The sequence below is a fragment of the Phaethon aethereus genome (genome assembly GCF_964289735.1).
Source record: "Phaethon aethereus genome assembly, chromosome: 1".
Taxonomy (NCBI): Eukaryota; Metazoa; Chordata; class Aves; order Phaethontiformes; family Phaethontidae; genus Phaethon; species Phaethon aethereus.
Window position 1 is genome coordinate 92817750 of NC_138575.1, and position 19921 is coordinate 92837670.

The 19921-nt window shown below is 47.1% G+C and overlaps 1 protein-coding gene across 2 annotated transcripts in view; it reads left to right on the forward strand.

Annotated features, from left to right (window-relative positions):
* LSAMP (limbic system associated membrane protein) overlaps positions 1 to 19921 on the forward strand; it is a gene marked incomplete at its 3' end in the record, with an annotated part of 316434 nt that overhangs the window by 183736 nt on the left and 112777 nt on the right. For both annotated transcript variants that reach the window (XM_082013989.1, XM_082013990.1), the window contains exon 3: positions 18503 to 18628. In XM_082013989.1, the coding sequence (XP_081870115.1) occupies positions 18503 to 18628 (126 nt within the window). The remainder of the gene's footprint in view (positions 1 to 18502; positions 18629 to 19921) is intronic.

A 19921-nucleotide genomic window follows, 5' to 3' on the forward strand; every position in this document is an offset into this window, starting at 1 on the left:
TGCCCCTGAGGGCACGCGTGTGGTTAGAAGTGGCTTCTTGTTGTGAGGCGGGACGTGCCCAGTAGCCTTTCAAAGAGGCAGGGGTGCTTAAGTGTACCACAAGCCGCTGTATGTGGCAAAAGACCCCCATGCCTGCTGCTCTGTGTTTCTAACCGTGTTGCTAAAGGGCCGATAATCAACTTAATACCCCTGAGAGAAGACAACTAAGAACTGTGAGACTTTTTCCTTTCTCACCCATAGTAAGTGAAAATCCATCAGACTGCTGCAGGGACATCAAAGCTCCAAAGGTTGGTGGGGGTGAGGCAGTGTATGTGGGCATGCTTTTGCAGGCTTCTGCCTCTTCTGTGGCCCTCCTCACCTGTGTCCCTATTACTGTGTTCTTCAAGAAGATCCTTTCAAGGTGAGTTACACAAGTACCTCTCAGTCACGTATGGTGTTCTGCCTTCCCCATGCCTTTTTCCCTTCTGCCAACCCCCAGTATCTTCTGCAGCTGTCACTACCTGTTTCTTCATCAAATATTCCTTTATTCCTGACATTTCTGTGTTGAATCTGTATGTACAACTCTGGTATATTTTGGCAAGTACTGATTTCTGGGAATTCCTCACTTCCCAGCCTTTTCTGTAGGTAAATAGACCTGCTCAAAGCTCACTGTGTCACTCAGCTAAGATAGTACTGCACTGTGCAGCTTAGGATCTCGGGGTGTGACAGACCACCAGGCAGCTTGCCATCAGTTTTTATGGCTTCTCGTAGCTCATTTCAGTACCAACTTTCTTCTGTAGGCAGCCTTGCACCTCAACCCGCCCTTCTAGTTCCCCATTCTCTCTGGCTGCCAACGGCATCCTAGCATCCCAACCCCTCTCCACTTCAAAAAAACCCAAACAAAAACAAACAAAAAAAACCTACTCGCCTTTGTGGGGAAACCTAAAGAGCAGAACAGATGGCCTGACAGGTACCATCAGGACAGAGAAAAAGAAACTGAAATGTCAAGTGTCTGAATAGAATAGAATAGAATAGAATAGAATAGAATAGAATAGAATAGAATAGACTATTTCTGTTGGAAGGGACCTACAATGATCATCTAGTCCAACTGCCTGACCAATTCAGGGCTGACTGAGTTAAAGCATGCTATTAAGGGCATTGTGCAAAGGCCTCTTAAACACTGACAGGCATGGGGCATTGACCACCTCTGTAGGAAGCCTGTTTGACCACCCTCTCAGTAAAGAAATGCTTCCTAATGTCCAGTCTAAACCTCCCCTGGCACAGCTTTGGAACCATTCCCGTGCATCCCATCACCGGATACCAGGGAGAAGCATCTCCCTCTCCACATCCCCTCCTCAGGAATCTGGAGAGAGCAATGAGGTTGCCCCTCAGCCTCCTTTTCTCCAAACTAGACAAGCCCAAACCCCTTAGCCTCTTCTCACAGGACATGCCTTCCAGCCCTTTCACCAGCTTTGTTGCCTGGAGGCATTCAAGGATCTTCACACCTTCTTAAATTGGGGAGCGCAGAACTGCACACAGTATTCAAGGTCAGGCCTCACTAATACTGAATACAGCAGGATAATCACCTCTTTTGACCAGCTGGTTGTGCTGTGTCTGATGCACCCCGGGATGCAGTTTGCAGTGATGCCATGGGGAAGATGTGCTATTTCCCTGGGGGGAGTGTGGTGGATGCAGATGGGTGTCCAGGCCTCTCAGAGCTATGCTGCAGGCGGCTTGCAGGCTCAGTTGAGCACCAGGCTACTTTCTCACTCCTAGTTCATTAACCAAGTCGTCTTCCCCCTTCAGTCTGTGACTCCCAGGAAGTCTGTGGGCTTGAGGAAAACCAAACCTATTGTCAGGAGAGTTACATTCGCTATACCTTCCCTGGGAAATTGCAAGGTCCCTCAGAATGAAAAAGGTTGGAAGCTACCAGTTTAGGTCATTTAAACTAAGTTACATGAACCCAAAGATCACAACCCCTGGAAAAGAAATGTCCACTTTACTCGCATGAGGGACATACCAGTAATTTCCCAGTAGGCCAAGCACAGCTTCCACTGCACAAACAGTGAAGCTGATTAAAGCTGCCCTCAACTTTTAATACAGTGCCATAACCCGAGGGCACTACAGCTGATCTGATTTGGGGGCCAGTCAGATCAGAATGGAGCTCGGCTCAGTGAGATCCCTGGTCTCATTTGATACCGAATTGAAGGCAACCAACAGAGCTACACTGCACAGCTCAGGGGACCCCACTCAGCACAGCTTTGTCATGGCTGTTTGGCAGCTTGCAAACCACCAGCCAAATGAGAGCTCTCGAAGAGGCCAGGGAGTTTCAGGAGCAAATGGCAGTATGTGTATATTTGCATATGAGTATGTATGCATCTCTACATATATACACATTCTAAGTATGTATATATTTTATATGTATATACACGCACACAGAGATAGCCACATATGATAGTTTTATGCCGTACGTATTATTTCTCTGCATGGAGTTGTCAAATGCTATGCATGTGCACACATACTTCTACCCAAACTCTCCAAACACCCTGGACAGTTTTAAGTCTTCAGTGTTTCACTCAAGCTGAATAAAGTAGCTTCTCCACTTGTGTGGCGGAGTCAGAATTTCTCCCTGTTCAAAGGAAGCACCTCTGATACTTCTGCCTGAGGGAAGAATCTGTTTTTTTTCTTTCCTCCTTCCATCCCTTCCCTGTTTCCAAGCCTGGGGCATCAGTGGAGCACGCAGCAGCAGAGGCCAGGGGAAGAATGAATCTCGGAGCAGGTGGTGTCCTCCTTTTTCTTGCTGCCAATGCCTGGCGGTTGGTTGAGATCAGCTCATTGCAAGGAAGGGTCAGTGGACACATCTCGTCACATAAATGTAAACATCTTTGGATGGCTACAGATGATCTCACGGAGGGTCTCGGGTTGCTTTGGAAATCAACTTCTGCAACTCCTAGGCTCTATGGCTGATAGGAGAGAGTTTTTGGCAAGACCTGACCATCTTCCATGAGCACAGGGGTTGCTTTCCTGTGTGGGGAATGGTGAGTTGGGGGAAAGAAGGGAAGGAAGTGAAAAGGCAGATTCATTTCCCAAACAGCTGGGGCAGATGCTGTTCAGTTCTGGATGTTTTAATAGTAGGGGGAGAGAAAGCGTATACTTACCCCTTGTCTGGGTGGCTCCAGCCTTTGCATTCTGCTGCCTGGGCAGCAGGTGAGGGCATTGTACCGTTAGTTTTCCCATTCCTCAGTCACATCCAACAGACTTCCTTGGAGTTTTGGGGGATGGCAGGAGCCTGTGAGCTCCTCTTGTGAGAAATGTGCAGGATCCTTTACCAAGTTAGTGATAATAGCTCCTTAGGTCTGCAGGAAAGCACCTTAGCGCAGTGCTTCCCTGGTACAGCCAGCCAAAGCTGTTTGCACCTCAGTTGCCGTGCTTCCAACTTCGAAGTCAGCAGAGGGCTTCATCTCTCTCCCGGCTTTCTATCACAGCACCCCTCTGTGCTAGAGCTGCGGTTTCCATCTCTGCTTTCCTTCACGTTCCCTCAGCCCTGCGATGCTGACTGTGCGCGGTGCCCTTTGCCTCCTCTCGCACCAGATTATTTGCCTACTGGCTCTCAACATCTTCCCTCAACACCTCAAGGGATGGCCCGAGGCACACAGCACTACACAAAGGCATGTGTCTGTTCCCCTCGGGCCCTGGTGAGCCTCTCCCCTGCGTTTCTCCTTCTTCAGCCAGGTCTCAGTCTCGGTCCATCTCTTTACATGCTGCAACGCGACTGGGTGGACAGCTTGAATCCAAAACGAGCTTTCCTGCCCAGCGTGATGGGGAAGCACCTCTCCTTCCCCGTTGTCACTACTCCCCTCCCAAAGTAACTAATAAATTGCTCTGAGTCTTTAAATGGGCTGTTATTTCTTCCTTCCATCAGCACACTCTCACTCTTGACTCACGGTGCAGCTTCAGCTTCAATGAATTTATTGGCATGACAAGGTACACAGGTGATGCTAAAGCTGACAACTTAATTCGTCGAGTGCTACTGTCTTTCATCTGTGCTCTTCTGTCGCCTCTCTCCTCTTTCCCCTACCTCAGCTCTCCTTTCTTTCTGTCCGTCTGTCTGTCTCTGTCTGTCTGTCTCTCCCTCTCTCCCCCCTTCTCCCTCTAATAGTCTCCCCAAGTGATAGTTAGCTATCTCACGCTCAAGACAGTCTGTCTCTCTTGACAAATGGAGCCATCAATCAGAGGGCTCACCAGCGAGGGAAAGGAATTGGTCTTTACAGCACGTTGGCTATTTTCTCGCCTTTGCAGGACGCGTAGGGGCAGGGGTTGGGGGCCACGGTCTTCAAACTGACTTACAGAAGCCACGTTTGCTTTAAGGTTGGGTTGGGACTCCAGAAGAGCGAGCTGTTGTGTCACAGGGACAGAGGAAAGGAGAAAAGCCCATCAACCCCAAATGTGTAGAGGCAGGTAGAAATATCATTTAAGAAGAAATCCAACATGTTGACAAAATCCCCCCAGAGGATAAAGTCTCTGTTAAACAAGAGTAGCAAATGATCTCTCCTTCTCGCCCCCCCAATCCCATAATCCTTTGTTGGCATGGCAATTGCCAAAGTATATAAAGAAACAGACAGATCCCTCAGGTATCTGTCAGCACTAGATACAATCTACCCAGGACAGTGTGTGTGTGGCATTTAATCCTCCATACATCAAGCGTATACCCAGGATATAGTGTCACAGTGTATTTGCGCTGCATCCCTCGTGCCTATTTGTCATGTGTGTCTGCGCCCGATCCAGTGGCAGGTTGATCCATCGTGTGATGCCATCTTGGTTATATCTCTGCTTTTCCTCAGGCTTTGGCAGAGTTTTCATCATTGCGTTCTGATGCAAAGTTTCTTTATTTTTATCACTCTTTGTACTTCAAGGAAATAAGTTTTGTAGACTCCAGTATATCATGACCATCAGAATGGAAAGTGTATGAGTGTATCCCTATCATCCATCAGTATCCCCAACTATATTGATTACATTTCTATTCCTTTTGCATTTTGCACAATGTTTAGTGGGTCCTGCTTTTTCACTTGGGTTTATAAACCTCAGGGCTGATTCTCTCCTCCTTTGCATTCCCTTTCAGGTAAAAGAGTATTTTATCTTTACTTTCTGCCAGCAGTGAAGATTCAGACCTCCTCTGTCCGCCTGTGGAAAGGCCTGCCTTGGGTTTGCTATGCCAAGGAATTCTGCAGCATGATAATTCCTCATAAGGAACTCCCTTTAACAACCTGAGGCTTTGCAGATATTCCTTCCCTGCTCCTCCTACTCACCGGCTGGAGCTGTAGATGGCAAAGGCATCGTACCTCTCGTGACACCAGTTGGGTACCAGTCACTAGGGATGCCATACAACTCGCACACAGTAGTTCCCTAAGAGTGGGAAGGGGAGCTGAGCCTTAGAAAGGTGAAGTGACTTACTCAAGGTTATAGCACAAGTGTGTAGCACAACATTCAACTGTACCTGGAGTACCAGACCTACTGGGTCCTTCACAAAGTCATTCCTCCCTTCATTTTTTGGTAGTGTTGCTTACCCTGCTAACTGTGATATTACAGGTGCTCAGACGTGGATATGCTGTTACAGCAGAGACACATGGCTTATGTTTTCCATTGGACTTAGTTTTTGATCCCCTGCTGTGGTGGAAGTATTTGCAGTTTTTTATTAGTGTTCTTTGTTGATCAGCAGGGGAGATCACCTCATTCCTGTTCTCCAGCCAGTAGTATTGGATTTCTGGTGTGGGGAGTATTTGCTTGCAGATCCTTAGATGAAAGTTGTCTGTAAAGCTGTTGTCCCACTCAACGTAAAGGTGCTGGTGACCTTTTCTGGATGTAACCTCATCCTCCTGAAAGGCCAATGTCTACCTATTTCTTCTCAGTTTGATACTTGCTATTGCAAAACTTCTTTAAAAATTTTGCTGCTTCTTTCTTGTAGGCACCTGCATTTATAGCTAACCCTGGGCATGTGACAGCCAGCCTCCTCCTGGTCTCTCAGAACTATTTGGGTGGGTAATTCCACTTCAACTCCAGTGGAAATTGAGTAGCCAAGGCTCTTGTCCCCTGCATTTCTCTGCAATACTAGCATATAATGTGCTAATTACCTCAGTTTGCTAACACTCAGAGCGCAGCAAAAAATTTCTGTCAATTTTAAAGAAGGAAGACTTGAACCCCACTGCGAGAGGAGGGACAGCCAGTGTTTTTATGTGTCTTGATAAAGCTGCAGGCTACAAGGAATAAGCCTCATGGCTGGCAGTCTGGGAGAGATTCTCCTTTAATTGAAATGGCACTGGTAATGTGTTTACAGAGCAAAGCTCTTGGAATCCATCCCTCCCCTCCCTTCTGTTGTCTGCACATATACAGCAGATCTTTACCACACAGCAAAGCTTGGAAAAGGAAATGATGGGAAACTTCCAAGACATCAAGGTGCTGCTGCATGTGGCTGAACCAAAGCAGAGCACTCTCTTTTGGCAGGGAACCTCGGACAACAGCAACTCTAGAAACTCTTCTCCCCAAGAAGCCTTGGCTCTCAGTTCGTTTGTGGAAAGATCACCACAATCACATCTCAGGTCTAGCCAGCTGTTTACTTTGTTTGAAGACACCTTTACTTCAGGAGCACTGTATTTGATTTTTCCTCTTTTCTGCTGAATCAGACTTGTGTAGATGAGTATTTCTGACACAAGGAATTCTTTGCCTTGAACTCTTTGGCTTTCCCTTCTCTGATGGCTGATGATAACACCCTGGCCTTTAGAAAATACACTGCTGCAGCTATCAGCAAGCTCAACAATAGCTAACAGTTGAAGGTCTCACAGCTGGCATTTCAAAACTGTGTGTGCTGGGGAAGGCCACCATCTGTGGATCCAGCAGTAGTGACAATGCAGGAATGTGCTGAGCAGCCCAAGCTGAAAAAATGTGGAGTTGCACTTTCAGTCTTTTTGAAGCTCAAAATTTGCAATTTTTTTGAGATGGGGATTTGTTTGAGGTTCATTTTTGCTTGAAATGTTTGTGGTGGGGCTTTCAGCATCAGAAGATGCAGCTGCTCTCTGCAAAGACAGTCTTCTGATTGCTGATCTGACTACTTGGTGAAGCAGCTATAGTAGCTTGTGTTATAGATTGTCTGTCACTTGCTGAATTGGACAAGGTGAATCCTCTTGCTGGGGGAACAGCAGTGTTTTCTTACTAGACTGCTATCCTAGGCCATGAGTTGGAGAGTTGTAGATCAAGGACGGTGTACAGTACTTTACACTCTTCTCCAAATCTGTGCACTTAACACAAGAGTGAATTTTATCCAAAGCATGTAAAGGTCTGAGTATGGGATTATTGTCTTTGTTCTTTATAGTTTTGACTGGAAGCAAAACCAGCATTTCCAGAATGCTACGCTAGCTTTCTGCTCCCCTAGCAGCCTGAAAGCAATCTTGAAAGGTGGTTACAGCAAGCTGTCCCACTCCATTTTGCTTGTTTCAGTGTATAAGGAAGGAAAGCCTGTAAAGAAAAGACGCTTTACATGTACCACATGCATTTGATTTGAGTGAGAGGCTTGTCACTGAGAAGCTGTCTGTCTCAGTTGAACCTGAGCCAGACCCTTGGGTATGTGGTATGCACAAGACACTTAGAGCACCGTATTTGCCGCCCTGTGGCTTATCACAGAGGCTGTGGGGTAAACCATGGGCAGCCAAAGAAATCTGAGAACAGGGTTTGGAGAGAGCTGTCTTTGCTTTTCAGCCTGTGTGTGGATTTCCATCAGGTGGTTCATGAAGGCAGTTCTGTTGGTTGTACCGTCTGTTCCTAATGAGCTGAACATAAGCAATAGCATAAGATCTGAAAACAAACAAGAACAAACTTTGGCTCTGTTTTTCCTGCATGTAAAGCTATGATGGACAACCTCATCTTCATCCAGAGTGGGGTGTTAGCTGAAATAAACTTCCTCCCCTGCTTGTCTAAATCAGGAAAATCCCAGTCATCTCCTAATGCATAGAAACCCTCTCTGAACCTGAACCTTTTGCCCTGGAATGACATAGGCTTTTCTCTGTGCTTTCTTCTCATACCCAGCCTGTGCTCCCTAGTCTACTTCCCAAAGAAAGAGTTAACAGGCAGGAGCCAAGGGTTGGTGGGACTCAGTTAAGAAAACATAATCTTGCTTTTTCTCTCAGCTGGTTAATAAAGTGTTCCTGTTCTGGCTGCAACACTTCCTTGAAGCCATCACCCATTCTTGCTGCATAAGAATTTGTCCAAAGGCCATTAACATCAAAGGAGGAGCTCCCTGGGCTCTGAATCAATCCCTAGAAAGGCTGCATATTAGGACTCTGCTGCATACCATGTATATCCAACATGCTTAATGTTCCTGTGAAAAAGTTTTTCTTAATAAAATTCTCAGAGATATCTTTGGAGGACCTGGACACTAAGGACAACTTTTCTCACAGAATTTCTCTTCCAGGATGGCTGATTCTATCTGCAGAAGGGAAGATTTTTTATTGTTTCAGTCCTATAAGTAAATACTTGCCAGATTTAAAAAATGGTCTAAGGGAATATATAAACACACTTGAAACAAAGACCAAAAGCTGTGTACATCTGTAGTCCTTAACGTGCTTGGGATTAGGCAGCAGTCCAAGGGTTAATCCCTGGGAATTAGCATGGCAAGCATTTCTGTTGTTGTTTACACATGTCCTGTGAAGAAGGCTGTGTTTTCACAGCAGGCCTCTCTAGGAGAGTTAACCATAAAGTGCTTGCAGTCAGTTTTACAAGCAGAAAGAACGGGAGCAACATGAGTGGCAAATGCATAGAGGTCTCCTTTAGAGAGATGAACCACAGATAAGTGGATCACTGCAGTCCCAGCATAAATTTGATACGTTGATAGAAAAGAAAAAGAAGTTTTGTAGCAAGGAACCAATACTTCATATCCAGACGTCCAAATCTGGTGATAAGGGGATATCAGGCACGCATATGGCTTGTGCTTTGTGCTTTCATTTACATGCTAAGCATGCAACTGAGAACCTGCCCTCCTGGGCTGCATCAGGATCCACAAACACAGGTTCTTGACCTTGTGCTTGGTGCAGGGACACCAAAAAGCCAGGTGTGGGTGAAATGCTGTCGACATCGGGCCATGGCTGGGGCTCAGGCTTGCAGCTGGGACTGCTTTCAGGTAAAAGGGTGGGGTCTGGGTTTAAAGCTGAGGCTCTGGGTTAGGAGCAGGAGTGACACTGCTTTTATCCCTGTCCCACAACGTCACATCCATGCAGTGGAAAACAAGGTTGGCTTGAGACTTAAGCTAATTTTTTTCCCACTGTTTCTCTCTCAGTTAGGAAGTGAAATAATTTCTCTCCTGACAATTTCATGGAGACAAGTTTAAAAAAAAATTAAAATCAGCAGCAATGAGTATAAGCAATAGTTCTATGCTGACTTTTCCAACAGCTCATGGATAGGACAGTCTAACAGGTTTACAGTCCATGCTGCTGTCTGCTAAGAAACAATGTACTGGAAGCGTTTGCCATGCAATTTTATGCAGAAGAATAGTCCAGACACTTAACTGTATATTGGATGAGGCAGAGCCTGCCTTTGGACAAAATGGTTTGGCTTGTCAGCTCTTACTTTCAAATGCGGTGAGCTCTGACACGCTACCCAGCTCGGCAGGCTGGGAGGGCTTTCCACATGGCTTTGATTTACAGCATCCTGTCTGCTTCTCTGCTCCCAGTCAGTGCAATACGCGCAGTCCCCATCTGGATTTAAATAATTTCCTGCATGGCGTCTCGGTGGGTGAGGCTCAGCCACACGGCGGGGGAAGCTCGTTGAGACGCAAGGCGCAAGCTAGCAGCTCCCGTGCCTCCTTCGGCCCGGCCTCTCTTGGCGTCAGCAGCAATCCTGGGATGGTGATCCGCGGGGCAGAGTGGTGTGAGGGCACACGTAGGTTGGGACCTGCAGATCTCATAAGTGGTTTCCATGCTGTGGCTGGGATAGACCCTTCTATAAAAGCCATCAAGGATGGGCGTGGCAAGGCAGCTCTTTTCGGATAATAGAAAGAAGCAACTTTTACACCTTGTGAAAACACTGTGGTGTATTTTGAGAGTTTTTTAGCTCCCAGGGGATTAAAAAACAAAACCAGGCCTTCAACATTTGCCTCTACTTCACTAGAAGCTTTAGTGACAAGAGAAGCACTGGCAGGGTGGAACAAGCCAAGCAGAGCAGAAGGTCAGAAGGATGTTTCAGAGTCCACTCTTTAATGAAGTTCAACAGCTTCACTATTTGCCCTCCTGCCCTGGTGACAGCTTCGTCTCCTTCTGGCTGAGGCTGCGGCATGAATCAGACCGTAAAAAACACATCTTGGGTCTCATGTCACATTTTGTCTGCAGAGTGCTTCAGAAACGTTAGCATGACGCATCCCAAAGGGTATCTGGATTTTACTTTCCAGCCCTCAGCTTGCTCCCTTTGCAAGACCTAAGCAGCAACAAGCTGTTTCTTGTTAGGGCTGTAAAGAGCTGTGATTAGCCTGCTGCACACAAGAGAGGAAAATTAAACCATTTAGCAGCTCAGCCCCTTCTTCAGGCCCTCTCTCCCCACTAACCACTTTAACTAAACAATGACTAATGAGACCAATTTGCTGTCAATTAATTGCCACAGGAAAGGACCCCTAATTGTGGTGAGCAAGGTGGCAGCTCTAAAGCATTCAAGGGCCATATGATGGTCAGGGTCCCCCCTACCACTGCCTTGGGGCTTATTAGCGTCTTTGTTGCAAAGTGCTGTTAATTGGGAGCTGGGGACAAGGAAATGAGAACTCTCGAGGCTAATTGGTAGGCACCTGCGGAGGGCTTTACTGGCCGCAAAGTTCCCTTGACTTTGGAGAGAAGTCCTGATGTTTTCTTTTTGCCCTGAAAGCCAGGGGCTCCTGTGGATTAGTGAGTGGGAGTCTTAATTTTCTCCAACGGATGGGGGTGTTATTTGCCAATAGAGAGGAAAATAAATAGGCTGGAGGAAGCAAGTAACCCTGCCTTGGCATGGGGGTTGGACCAGATGATCTTCAGAGGTCCCTTCCAACCCAACTAATGAGGATATATGGAAGGGTTTGTGGTGGCTTTCTCCATTTGGGTCCAAAGTTCCTGTCTTGGAACAAGCAGTTAGAGCTTGTAAGTAGAGCTTATGGGTTTTCTTATTTTCAGTACTATTTATTTGCTTCTGTGTCTTGGGGGAATTAAATAGATTTTGCTGTATCTTAGGTCTACAGAGTGGGAATAAGAGCTCTATTTTTTTTTAATTTTTTTTGTGACTTGTAGACCAAACACCTTACTGTTAAGCAATCTTGTAATTTCAGCTTGGGGAGTAGCTGCCCCATAGTATAAGACTGTATCTAAGGATCTTAAGCAAAGCTCTATTTGCCCGAGGGGAGCAGTCAGATCATGACTGTGAACTTTGTGTGAGTGTGTTTGCAGGGCTCAGAGCCATCTTCCAACTACATCTCCATATCCCTCTCTTCATAATTTTTCATCTGGTTGTGCCTGATTCAAGTTCCTAGTCCCAGGCTTCCTGCCCTTGCCTTACAAATCCACCCTCCTCCTGCGCTGAGGTCTGCAGAGTGCAACCAGTGCAGGAGCCAGAAACTGCTGCCCCATGCCTATAAGTAGCCCTTGCATATAAGTACCATTTATGCTAGGCAGTGGTTTCCGTTCCTGCCATTTTGTGCCTGTGCTGTGTCTAGATGCTCTAATCAAAAGACAGGTAACTGTCAAAGGTTGCCCAGTGAGGTAGTAGATACCCCATCCCTGGAAACTTTTGAGGTCAGGTTGGACGGGGCTCTGTGCAGCCTGATCTAGTTGAAGATGTCCCTGCTCATTGCAGGGGGTTTGGACTAGATGGCCTTTCAAGGTCCCTTCCAACCCAAACTATTCTGTAATTCCGTTATTCTATTATTTGAACTGTTTGTGAGCTTTGGCATGGCTAGTTCCAGTATGAACTAAGTTAGGAAAAGACCTCTAGAAGCATTGCTGGTTATACCCTTCAGCAAGCGTGGCCTTAATGCTTTCTTGTTCCATCCCCCATTGCACTCCTAGAAAGTTACTCAGGAGCTGGCCTCCTGGATGTGAACTCACATCTCTTAACCATTGGGCTGACTTATTTACTAGGAGATTAGGGATATAGCACCACTCCTTGCCTATTTCCATAGCCTTGAATGATAAAGCTGATCCAGCCTGCCTACATGATCCCAGGTAATATGTCAGGAGGAGTTTTGAGCTCTGAAAGGCTTTGGTCATGAAAGGCAAGGATAACAACAGCAGATGTTTGCGTGTTCTCTTATTTGTGGTTTCCTTGCCGCCTCCCCTATGCGGCCTCTGGCTTGTAATAACTGCGATAGCGGGTGTTTTTGAGACACAGTAATGTTTTGTGGAAACAAATCACTTGCTTTCATCTCGAGAGCAACAGTGATTGCGCTGGGGGAGTGTGCTCTATTTTTCATGTCTTAGTCTTTCTTATTATTTAAATTAATGTGAGTTGCAGTTGTCATGAAAGTGAAGGATTGATGGCAATTAACTAGAATGGGCTTGGTGCAGGCAGGTTCTGTGCAAGCCTGTCCTACCTAGCTCTGTCACTGTGCCTTGCCTGGGACTTAAATTCCCGCACCAGCTCTGTGCTTGCACCCTTCCTGCCCTGCAGTTCCCCCAGCTCTCCCAACCCACAGTGCCCTACAGCATCTCTGCCCTTGTCTCACTCCTGCCTTGCAGGCCAGCTGCTCTTGCAGTATGAGCCTCTCAAGAAGAAAGGCTACTCGTTAGTTTGGGGGTTGCTATTTACCGTCAGTGGCATGTTAAGATGAGATGCTGAGCTGATCAGGCTTGTCTTGTAGATGTGAAATGTAGAAGAAACAAATATGTGAGTTTCAAGCCATTCTTCTCAGAGCTTATTTCCAGCTCTCCAGAATCTGCCCCTGGCATGGGTAGGGCATCCTACCTCTCTGGGGATGGAGCAGTGGGGTGCTACACTGTGCTTGCTTTCACATCTCTGCAGGTCTCTGCTCTCCACTGCATCCAGGGGGATCCTAAGCACAGGATAATAGATACCCCATGTTACATTTATGCTGAAAGGGAGGAAAAAATCATAGAAACATAGAATCTTTGGGTTGGAAGGGACCTTGAAAGGCCATCTAGTCCAAACCTCCTGCAATGAGCGGGGACATCTTCAACTAGATCAGGTTGCTCAGAGCCCTGTCCAGCCTGACCTTGAATGCTTCCAGGGATGGGGCATCTACCGCGTCACTGGGCAACCTGTGCCAGTGTCTCGCCACCCTCATTGTGAAAAATACCCTCCTTTTTTTCCTAGTCTAAATCTACCCTCTTTTAGTTTAAAACTGTTACCACTTGTCCTATCACAATAGGCCCTGCTACAAAGTCTTTCTTATAAGCCTCCTGCAAGTACTGGAAGGCTGCAAGAAGGTCTCCCTGGAGCCTTCTCTTCTCCAGGCTGAACAATCCCAACTCTTTCAGCCTTTCTTCATAGGAGAGATGTTCCATCCCTCTCATTTTTGTGGCCCTCCTCTGGACCCACTCCAACAGGTCCATGTCTTTCCTGTGCTGAGGACTCCAGAGCTGGACACAGGACTCCAGATGGGGTCTCACCAGAAAAAATAAGGTGATTTTCTCTTTTTCCACACTACTAGAGAGCCTGGCAGTGTGGTCCCTGGATCCAGAAGGGTCCAGTAGCAGCCTGGCATCCTGGGGGGACGAGTCGTGAGGCCAAAGATGAAAACGCCTGAAAGTGCTGTTTAACTGGGGTGCTTCCTTTACTGTGGGTCTGCAGGCTGTGGTTTTGCCTGTGCTAATGGTTCAGAGAGGCCAGACAGAAAAGGCTTTCCCAGTTGAGGGTCAACAAGAGATGGATGGGCAAAAGGAGGCTGCAACACCCAGGAGATCCTGGTCCCAGGAGGTTTTATTCTCAACAATCCTTCTTCTGGCAGTCTGGGAACTATGAAAATATAACACAACCCACACATGGGGAAAAAATAATAAGGTCAAAGCTTCTCATTTTAAGAGTGTCCTAAAAAGGTGTGTGTAAAATAATGACAAGAGCCAAGAAGGCAATGCTAACTGGTGCTGGTGCTGACAGTTTTGGCATTTTAACATGCTGGCTTGACACCCTGAAAATTAAAAGTCTCTGACTTTTTATCTGAGTAAAATTACTGTCCACTAAGATCCAGTCACTTTTAATGCTAGCTAGCTTTGGATTCTAAGCAGACAAAAAACAAACCAGGTCTTAAATTAACAGGGGAAATTATTTCCTGCCCTATTCCCCTTCCTCTCAACCTTTCCTTGCCCCCTGACCAAGGTGGCAGCTGAAGGAACCAACCATTATACTCCTAACAGGATTTCAGCATTGGATGCCCTTTTCTCCCTCATCTGAAAAAGTGGCAAGCCAGATATGACCATCTGGACACATCCTTCTCCTTTTGGGCATTTGGTCTGCATGGTCAGATCTGTTTGTATTATTTGCTGAGTTTACTTGATCCTCTGTGAACTAAAATGACTTGACAGGTTTGGAAAGTGGCAGGGTACACGTGTCCTAACTGCAGCTCTGCTGCTGGTGCCCCGTAATGGCTTTCACTGCTCTCTCCTCAGCTGTTTTGGCTGTCATCACACTGTTCTGCTAGGACCTCAGATTGGCCTACAGCTCTATCTGCTAGTCCTGCTTGAGCTTAGTCCTTCTTGGTTTGTTGCGTGGCTTTTTTTCCTGATGCAAATGTTAACCCCTTGAAGTTAACATAAAGCCCCCAAAATGTGATTTAGCCAATGGTTCTACTCCTGGGCTCTGCTTGCCCACGTTTGCCAGCACACCAGAGAAGCTGTGCTGAGGACACTGCAAAGTCACTATCCTTGCGTCCCCTGACAGAGCAGCTAGGACACAACTCTTGCAAAAATAGAAGCCTCTGTTGTTCTTTCCCAGACTAAGCCCTTCTGTGCTCTCCAGTGTGTGTTGGTCTCAGCACTTACTGTGTTTCAGATCTACAGGTGGCTGAGGTGCTACAGGACTGAGGTGGCCCTCCGAGTTGCTTTGTTCCCTGTAGTAAGAGTAGCAGTTTGGGTTTCTGCACCAGAGCTTGCAGGGCTCTCCCAGCCTGCAGCTCTGCTGGCTGGAGCGATGGTCTGTCTGTCCTGAGCTGCGAGACAGGGGACTCCCATCATCCAGTGGGACAGTAGGAGACGGAGAAAGTGCTTCCGAGTCTGGCCGACTCCATGCTGTGCTAGATCTCAGTATGGTGCTGCAAGCTGCCTCTGCTTTGGTGTGCCATGGAATCTGAAGCCACAAGCTTCTTTTGGAGGAGGCAGGACATTTAATTTCCTAACTGGGCTAGTTCCTTTCTGCTGCCCTTTACATGGTCTCGGGATATTGGGTGGCAAAGGTATTTGCTCACTTTCCGGGACCACTGTGTGATCGTTGTTTTGAACTGCCAGGCATTTCCTGTGCAGAATGGGTGTGTCATATAGGGGAAGAAGGCACAAAATGGAGCTACAGTCAGTGAAACTCTCAGGTACCCTGAGATACAGTGGGATCAAATTCTTTGACAACACCAGCGTTCTCCAACAGTATTTATTTTATTTTGTTCTGTTGCCTCCTACCTCTTCCTACGTGCGCAGACACACTGCCGATGGCTCGCAGTGAATCACTGACGTAAAACGTAGCAGGGCTTGTGTTTTGTCAGGGGATTTTTGCTTTGAGAGGAAGGGCTTGATTTGCAGCTATGCTTTGCTTTAGCCAGTATATATAGTGCTGCTAGGGAGGTGTCCCTACTCTGAAATTCCTTCTCTCCAGGGAAGGGGACCCTGGTGCAGTCAACCATTTCCCCAACATGCCTTGCTCTGGTTGCTTCACAATGAGCTGATCAGCCATCAGTTCTACCTCTTGAGCAGCAGACCAGCTTCCAAGGTCCCTTCTTCTTTCCTGCTGCCAGTTACAGCAGGCTGCTGAGGGCCTCACCCAGGTGAGTTTTGTGTATCTCCAGGGATGGAGTTTCCACCACCTCTCTGGGGAACCTGTTCCTGTCTTTGACATCCCGAAAGTGCAGTCTTTTTCCTCATTTTGAGGCAGAATTTTCCCCATGTTGCAGCTCATGTCTGCTGCTTTTTGCTGTTCACTGTGCACCTCTGAGAAAAGCCTGCCTCTGTCTTCTCTGCACCTTCCTACTAGCTATTTGTTGACAGCAATAAGATCTCCTCAGCCTTCTCTTCTTCAGGCTGAACAGACCCAGCTGCCTTAGCACTTGATGTACAAGGAGAACCTATAGCCCTCTGACCATCTTGGGAGCCCTCCAGTGGACTTGTTCCAGTATGTCAATGGTTGTCTTGTACTGGGGAGCCCAAAACTGATGTAGTGCTTCACATGCTGCCTAACAAGCACCACATAAAGGGATATAATTGCTTGTCTACACTCTTGCTAATACAAACCAGGATGCTTGGTCTTTGCTGCAAAGGCATACTGCTAACTCGTGCTGAACCTGTTGGACCCCCACATCTCCTGAACTGTTTGTACCCAGCACTTTCACCCTTCCAGCAAATATCAGGGTGGTTGAAGTGCCTCACCAGGGACTGTGAGGCTTCTTCTACCTGTCTAAAGCAGTCCTTGTCCACTGCCTCTTCTTAATCAAATGGTTGGTAGCAGACACCAGCCAACAGGCATGACACTGTGATATCCTCTGATCCTTATGCCTAAGCTCCCAGCTAGCTCACTGCCCAGAGCTGGGTGCACTCCAGGTATTCCTCCGCAGAGAGCGCACCTCATTTCCTTGCCTTTCCAGCCTGTCTTTCCTGAAAAGCCTGTATCCGTCCTGCACAGCGCTGCTAGTCCTGAGAGCTCTCCCGCAATGTCTCTGTCATCCCAATGGGTTTATAACACTGTGAATCTGTGTGGACGTCTAATTCCTTCTGTTTCTTCACCATGATGTTTACACTGGTGCACAGGTGTTTGAGATGTGAAAGCGAGACAGCTGGGGGCCCAAGGGGAGTGCAAAAGCCTTCTCTGTGTGTTGGCCCCCAGCTGCTTCCTCACTGCCTTCCGTGCTGTCACTTCTCCCCCAGACTATGGCAATCCTTCCCCAATGTGCCTGGCTTAAATTCCTCCTTGCCTGGGTGAGTGGGCCTGTCGGCAGAGACCTGCCTCACTTTGTTCAACAGGTCCTGTTCCTGCTTGGGAGACCCTGTTCTTCCAAGGGGGTCCCATGGTCACAGATGCTGAGCATAGTCCATGAGTTTGGGGCCTACAGAGAGGTGCTAATGAGCTGTGGGTTGTAAACAATATTCCTATAAATCCAGCAACACAGCTGGAAGTGGTGAGTTGCTCTCTTCAGGCTTCATTTCCTTTTTCCCACCTAGCTTGTAGGCAGCTTTGCCTCAAAAGGACCATCAGCCACTCCTGCCAAGGAGGGGGAAGCGGAGGCTGCTGTTTACTCTGTGGTAAGCAAAGCAGAAAATGATGTTGTTTCATTCCTCGCTACACACAAATTCAGAAGCTGAAAATATAAAAAAAAAAAAATTAAAATAAAAAAATCAGAAGATTCCTTTTTAGTCAAACTCCCTCACCACCTCCAGGATGTGAAGCATGGAAGCAAGACATGGATGTGAGGGAGGAGAGACTGTAACAGCCTTGTCTGCTTGGAGGCTGATATACCGGCACGCTCCACCCCTGGAAGTACCTGTTCAGGTTCCAGCATCGTCACTTTGGTCCCGTGACACAAACTCAGTTAGGTTGGAAGGTCTTTAAGGATCCTGAATGCCTGAGCTGTGGCTGGTGTTGCAAATCTTTAAAGACCCTACCATGCTTTTGGTGCTGTGAGGTGCAGTCATCCAGAAGCTGTGGGCAGCCCATGGGGGATCCCCCTTGGCTGAAAGATGTTGCAGAAACCTTCCCGCTGTCGCTGTTGTGCCTTCCCTCTGCAAATCTCCATTAGCCGTGGCACGCATCCCTGCTTCTCACCTCATCATGGCAGTCGCAACAGAAATGAGCTTAACATCTCTCCGGTTCAATTCCCAGCGAGCATTTGGTTATGTGAGCAGCAGAACAGGGTCCTGCCTAGCAGCATGGATTCTCTCTGCATGTGGGAGGTAGCAATAGCTAATACATCCTCTTAGTCAGTGCCTTGAGGCCTGGCACCCTGCAGGAGGACATAGAACTGCATCTGGGACTGTTTGGAGTGTGAAAACCAGCTGGGACAGTCCTTGGAGCCTGCTAGCTCTTTCCATGCTGCCTTGGGGCAGTCAGGCAAGTTCTTAGAGGTGATTTTATGAAGGCCCCCAAACCTGTCCAAACACAAAGCATCGTAGTTTCATCAAAGGCCATTTCTATGTGCAGATCCTTGAAGCAGCAATACGTGTTATTCTGATACAATTTCAGAAACCCAGGTAGTAAGGAGGAGTGCAGCCTGTGAGAGGAGTCTGTGACTGCATCTGGTTAATAGGTAGGTAGGTTAATGAATCAGACTGGCTGCTCTCCAGAAATCTGGGTACTGAGGTCCAACTTTCTTTTGTTTTCACAGTTCCACCAAAGATCTCCAATATCTCGTCGGACATCACCGTGAATGAGGGCAGCAACGTGACCCTGGTTTGCATGGCAAATGGGCGTCCTGAGCCTGTCATCACCTGGAGGCACCTCACCCCGACAGGTAGGAGAACCAACTAGACTTGACTGTACTGGTGATTTGTGAACTGTACAGTAGTTTCCTTCTCTTCCAACATCAATAGAAATTTTTACTAGCAATACAGGCAACTGTAAAAAAGTGGCGAGAATCTTAAATGCAAGCTTGTTTGCAGTGTGATTTCCCAGGCATGATAACCAGGTTGTCTGAGGGAACAAATGAACTTACTTCAGTAGATGCTCTACAGGATTGGACCTGTAATTCTGATTAGCTTTGGTCTTCATCTAGTTGTCCCAATCTTTACTGCTGGTAATGCGCAGCACAGTGGTGGAGACAAAACACTGCTGGTGCCAGAGAGAGGGGAAAGAATTTCTGTTTAGATATTACATAGAAGAGGTTCTTTCCAAAAACCATGGAATTTGCATCCCACTGATTTGCCTTAAAAGGGAGAGGCAAACAGTGGCACAAATGATTTCATATTACTCCCTGCTTTGGCAGTCTTCCCGTGTCTTGTGAGGTGAGTAAAGAAGGCATTTGATCTGCAAGACGAGTGAAGAGCAGGGTAGAGACAGAATAAAGGAGAACTTGCCAGCTTTGTTCTGCTATCTAACTGTGCCTTCCATGTTCAAGGACGTGGCAAGCTTGGAAGGAGAATATCCTTCCAGTAGTCAGACTCCATGGGATTAGCAGCTTGGGTTGCAAGGAAACCTTCACCTGCTAAAGATTTATCAGTAGGACGGGAACAAGAGGTAGCTTTCTCTTCCTCTGTATCCTGTCCTTTGAGGAGAGAAGAACTCTTTACCTGACTTCTTTTTCCATCAGATATTCTTTCATGTAAAATGCACGGGCAAAGCATTGATTAGCTCCATATGAATAGTCTTCTGTGATATGCCCATATATGTAAAGGATTAAAGAGGGTTTGAGATACAGTCAAGCTATCTACTGCAGTTCGTCAGCCAGAAAAGGGGAGAACATTGCAGAAAGAAGGTTGGAAAGAGAAAGGTAGAACAACACATTGGAGCAAGGCGCAATCCAAGGGCTGCATCCAGAAGCCTCTGGATTTGGGGCCTGTGGTTCACATTGGGGTGACTCAGATTTCCTATCTCATCCCTTTAGCCAAACCAAAGTCCTGAGCTTTCATGTATATGGAAGCCAAATATGCAGTTTGTGTTTCTGGCCCATTTCTTGCAATGCCAAAAGAAGGAAGACTGGGAAAGAGTGCCAGGAAGAGGTGGGAGGAGCAGAGCTGATGAGGGGAAGACTACTCCTCTGTTGTATCATTGTTACTACCTGACTTTCCTCTTCTGCTGTTTTCAGTAT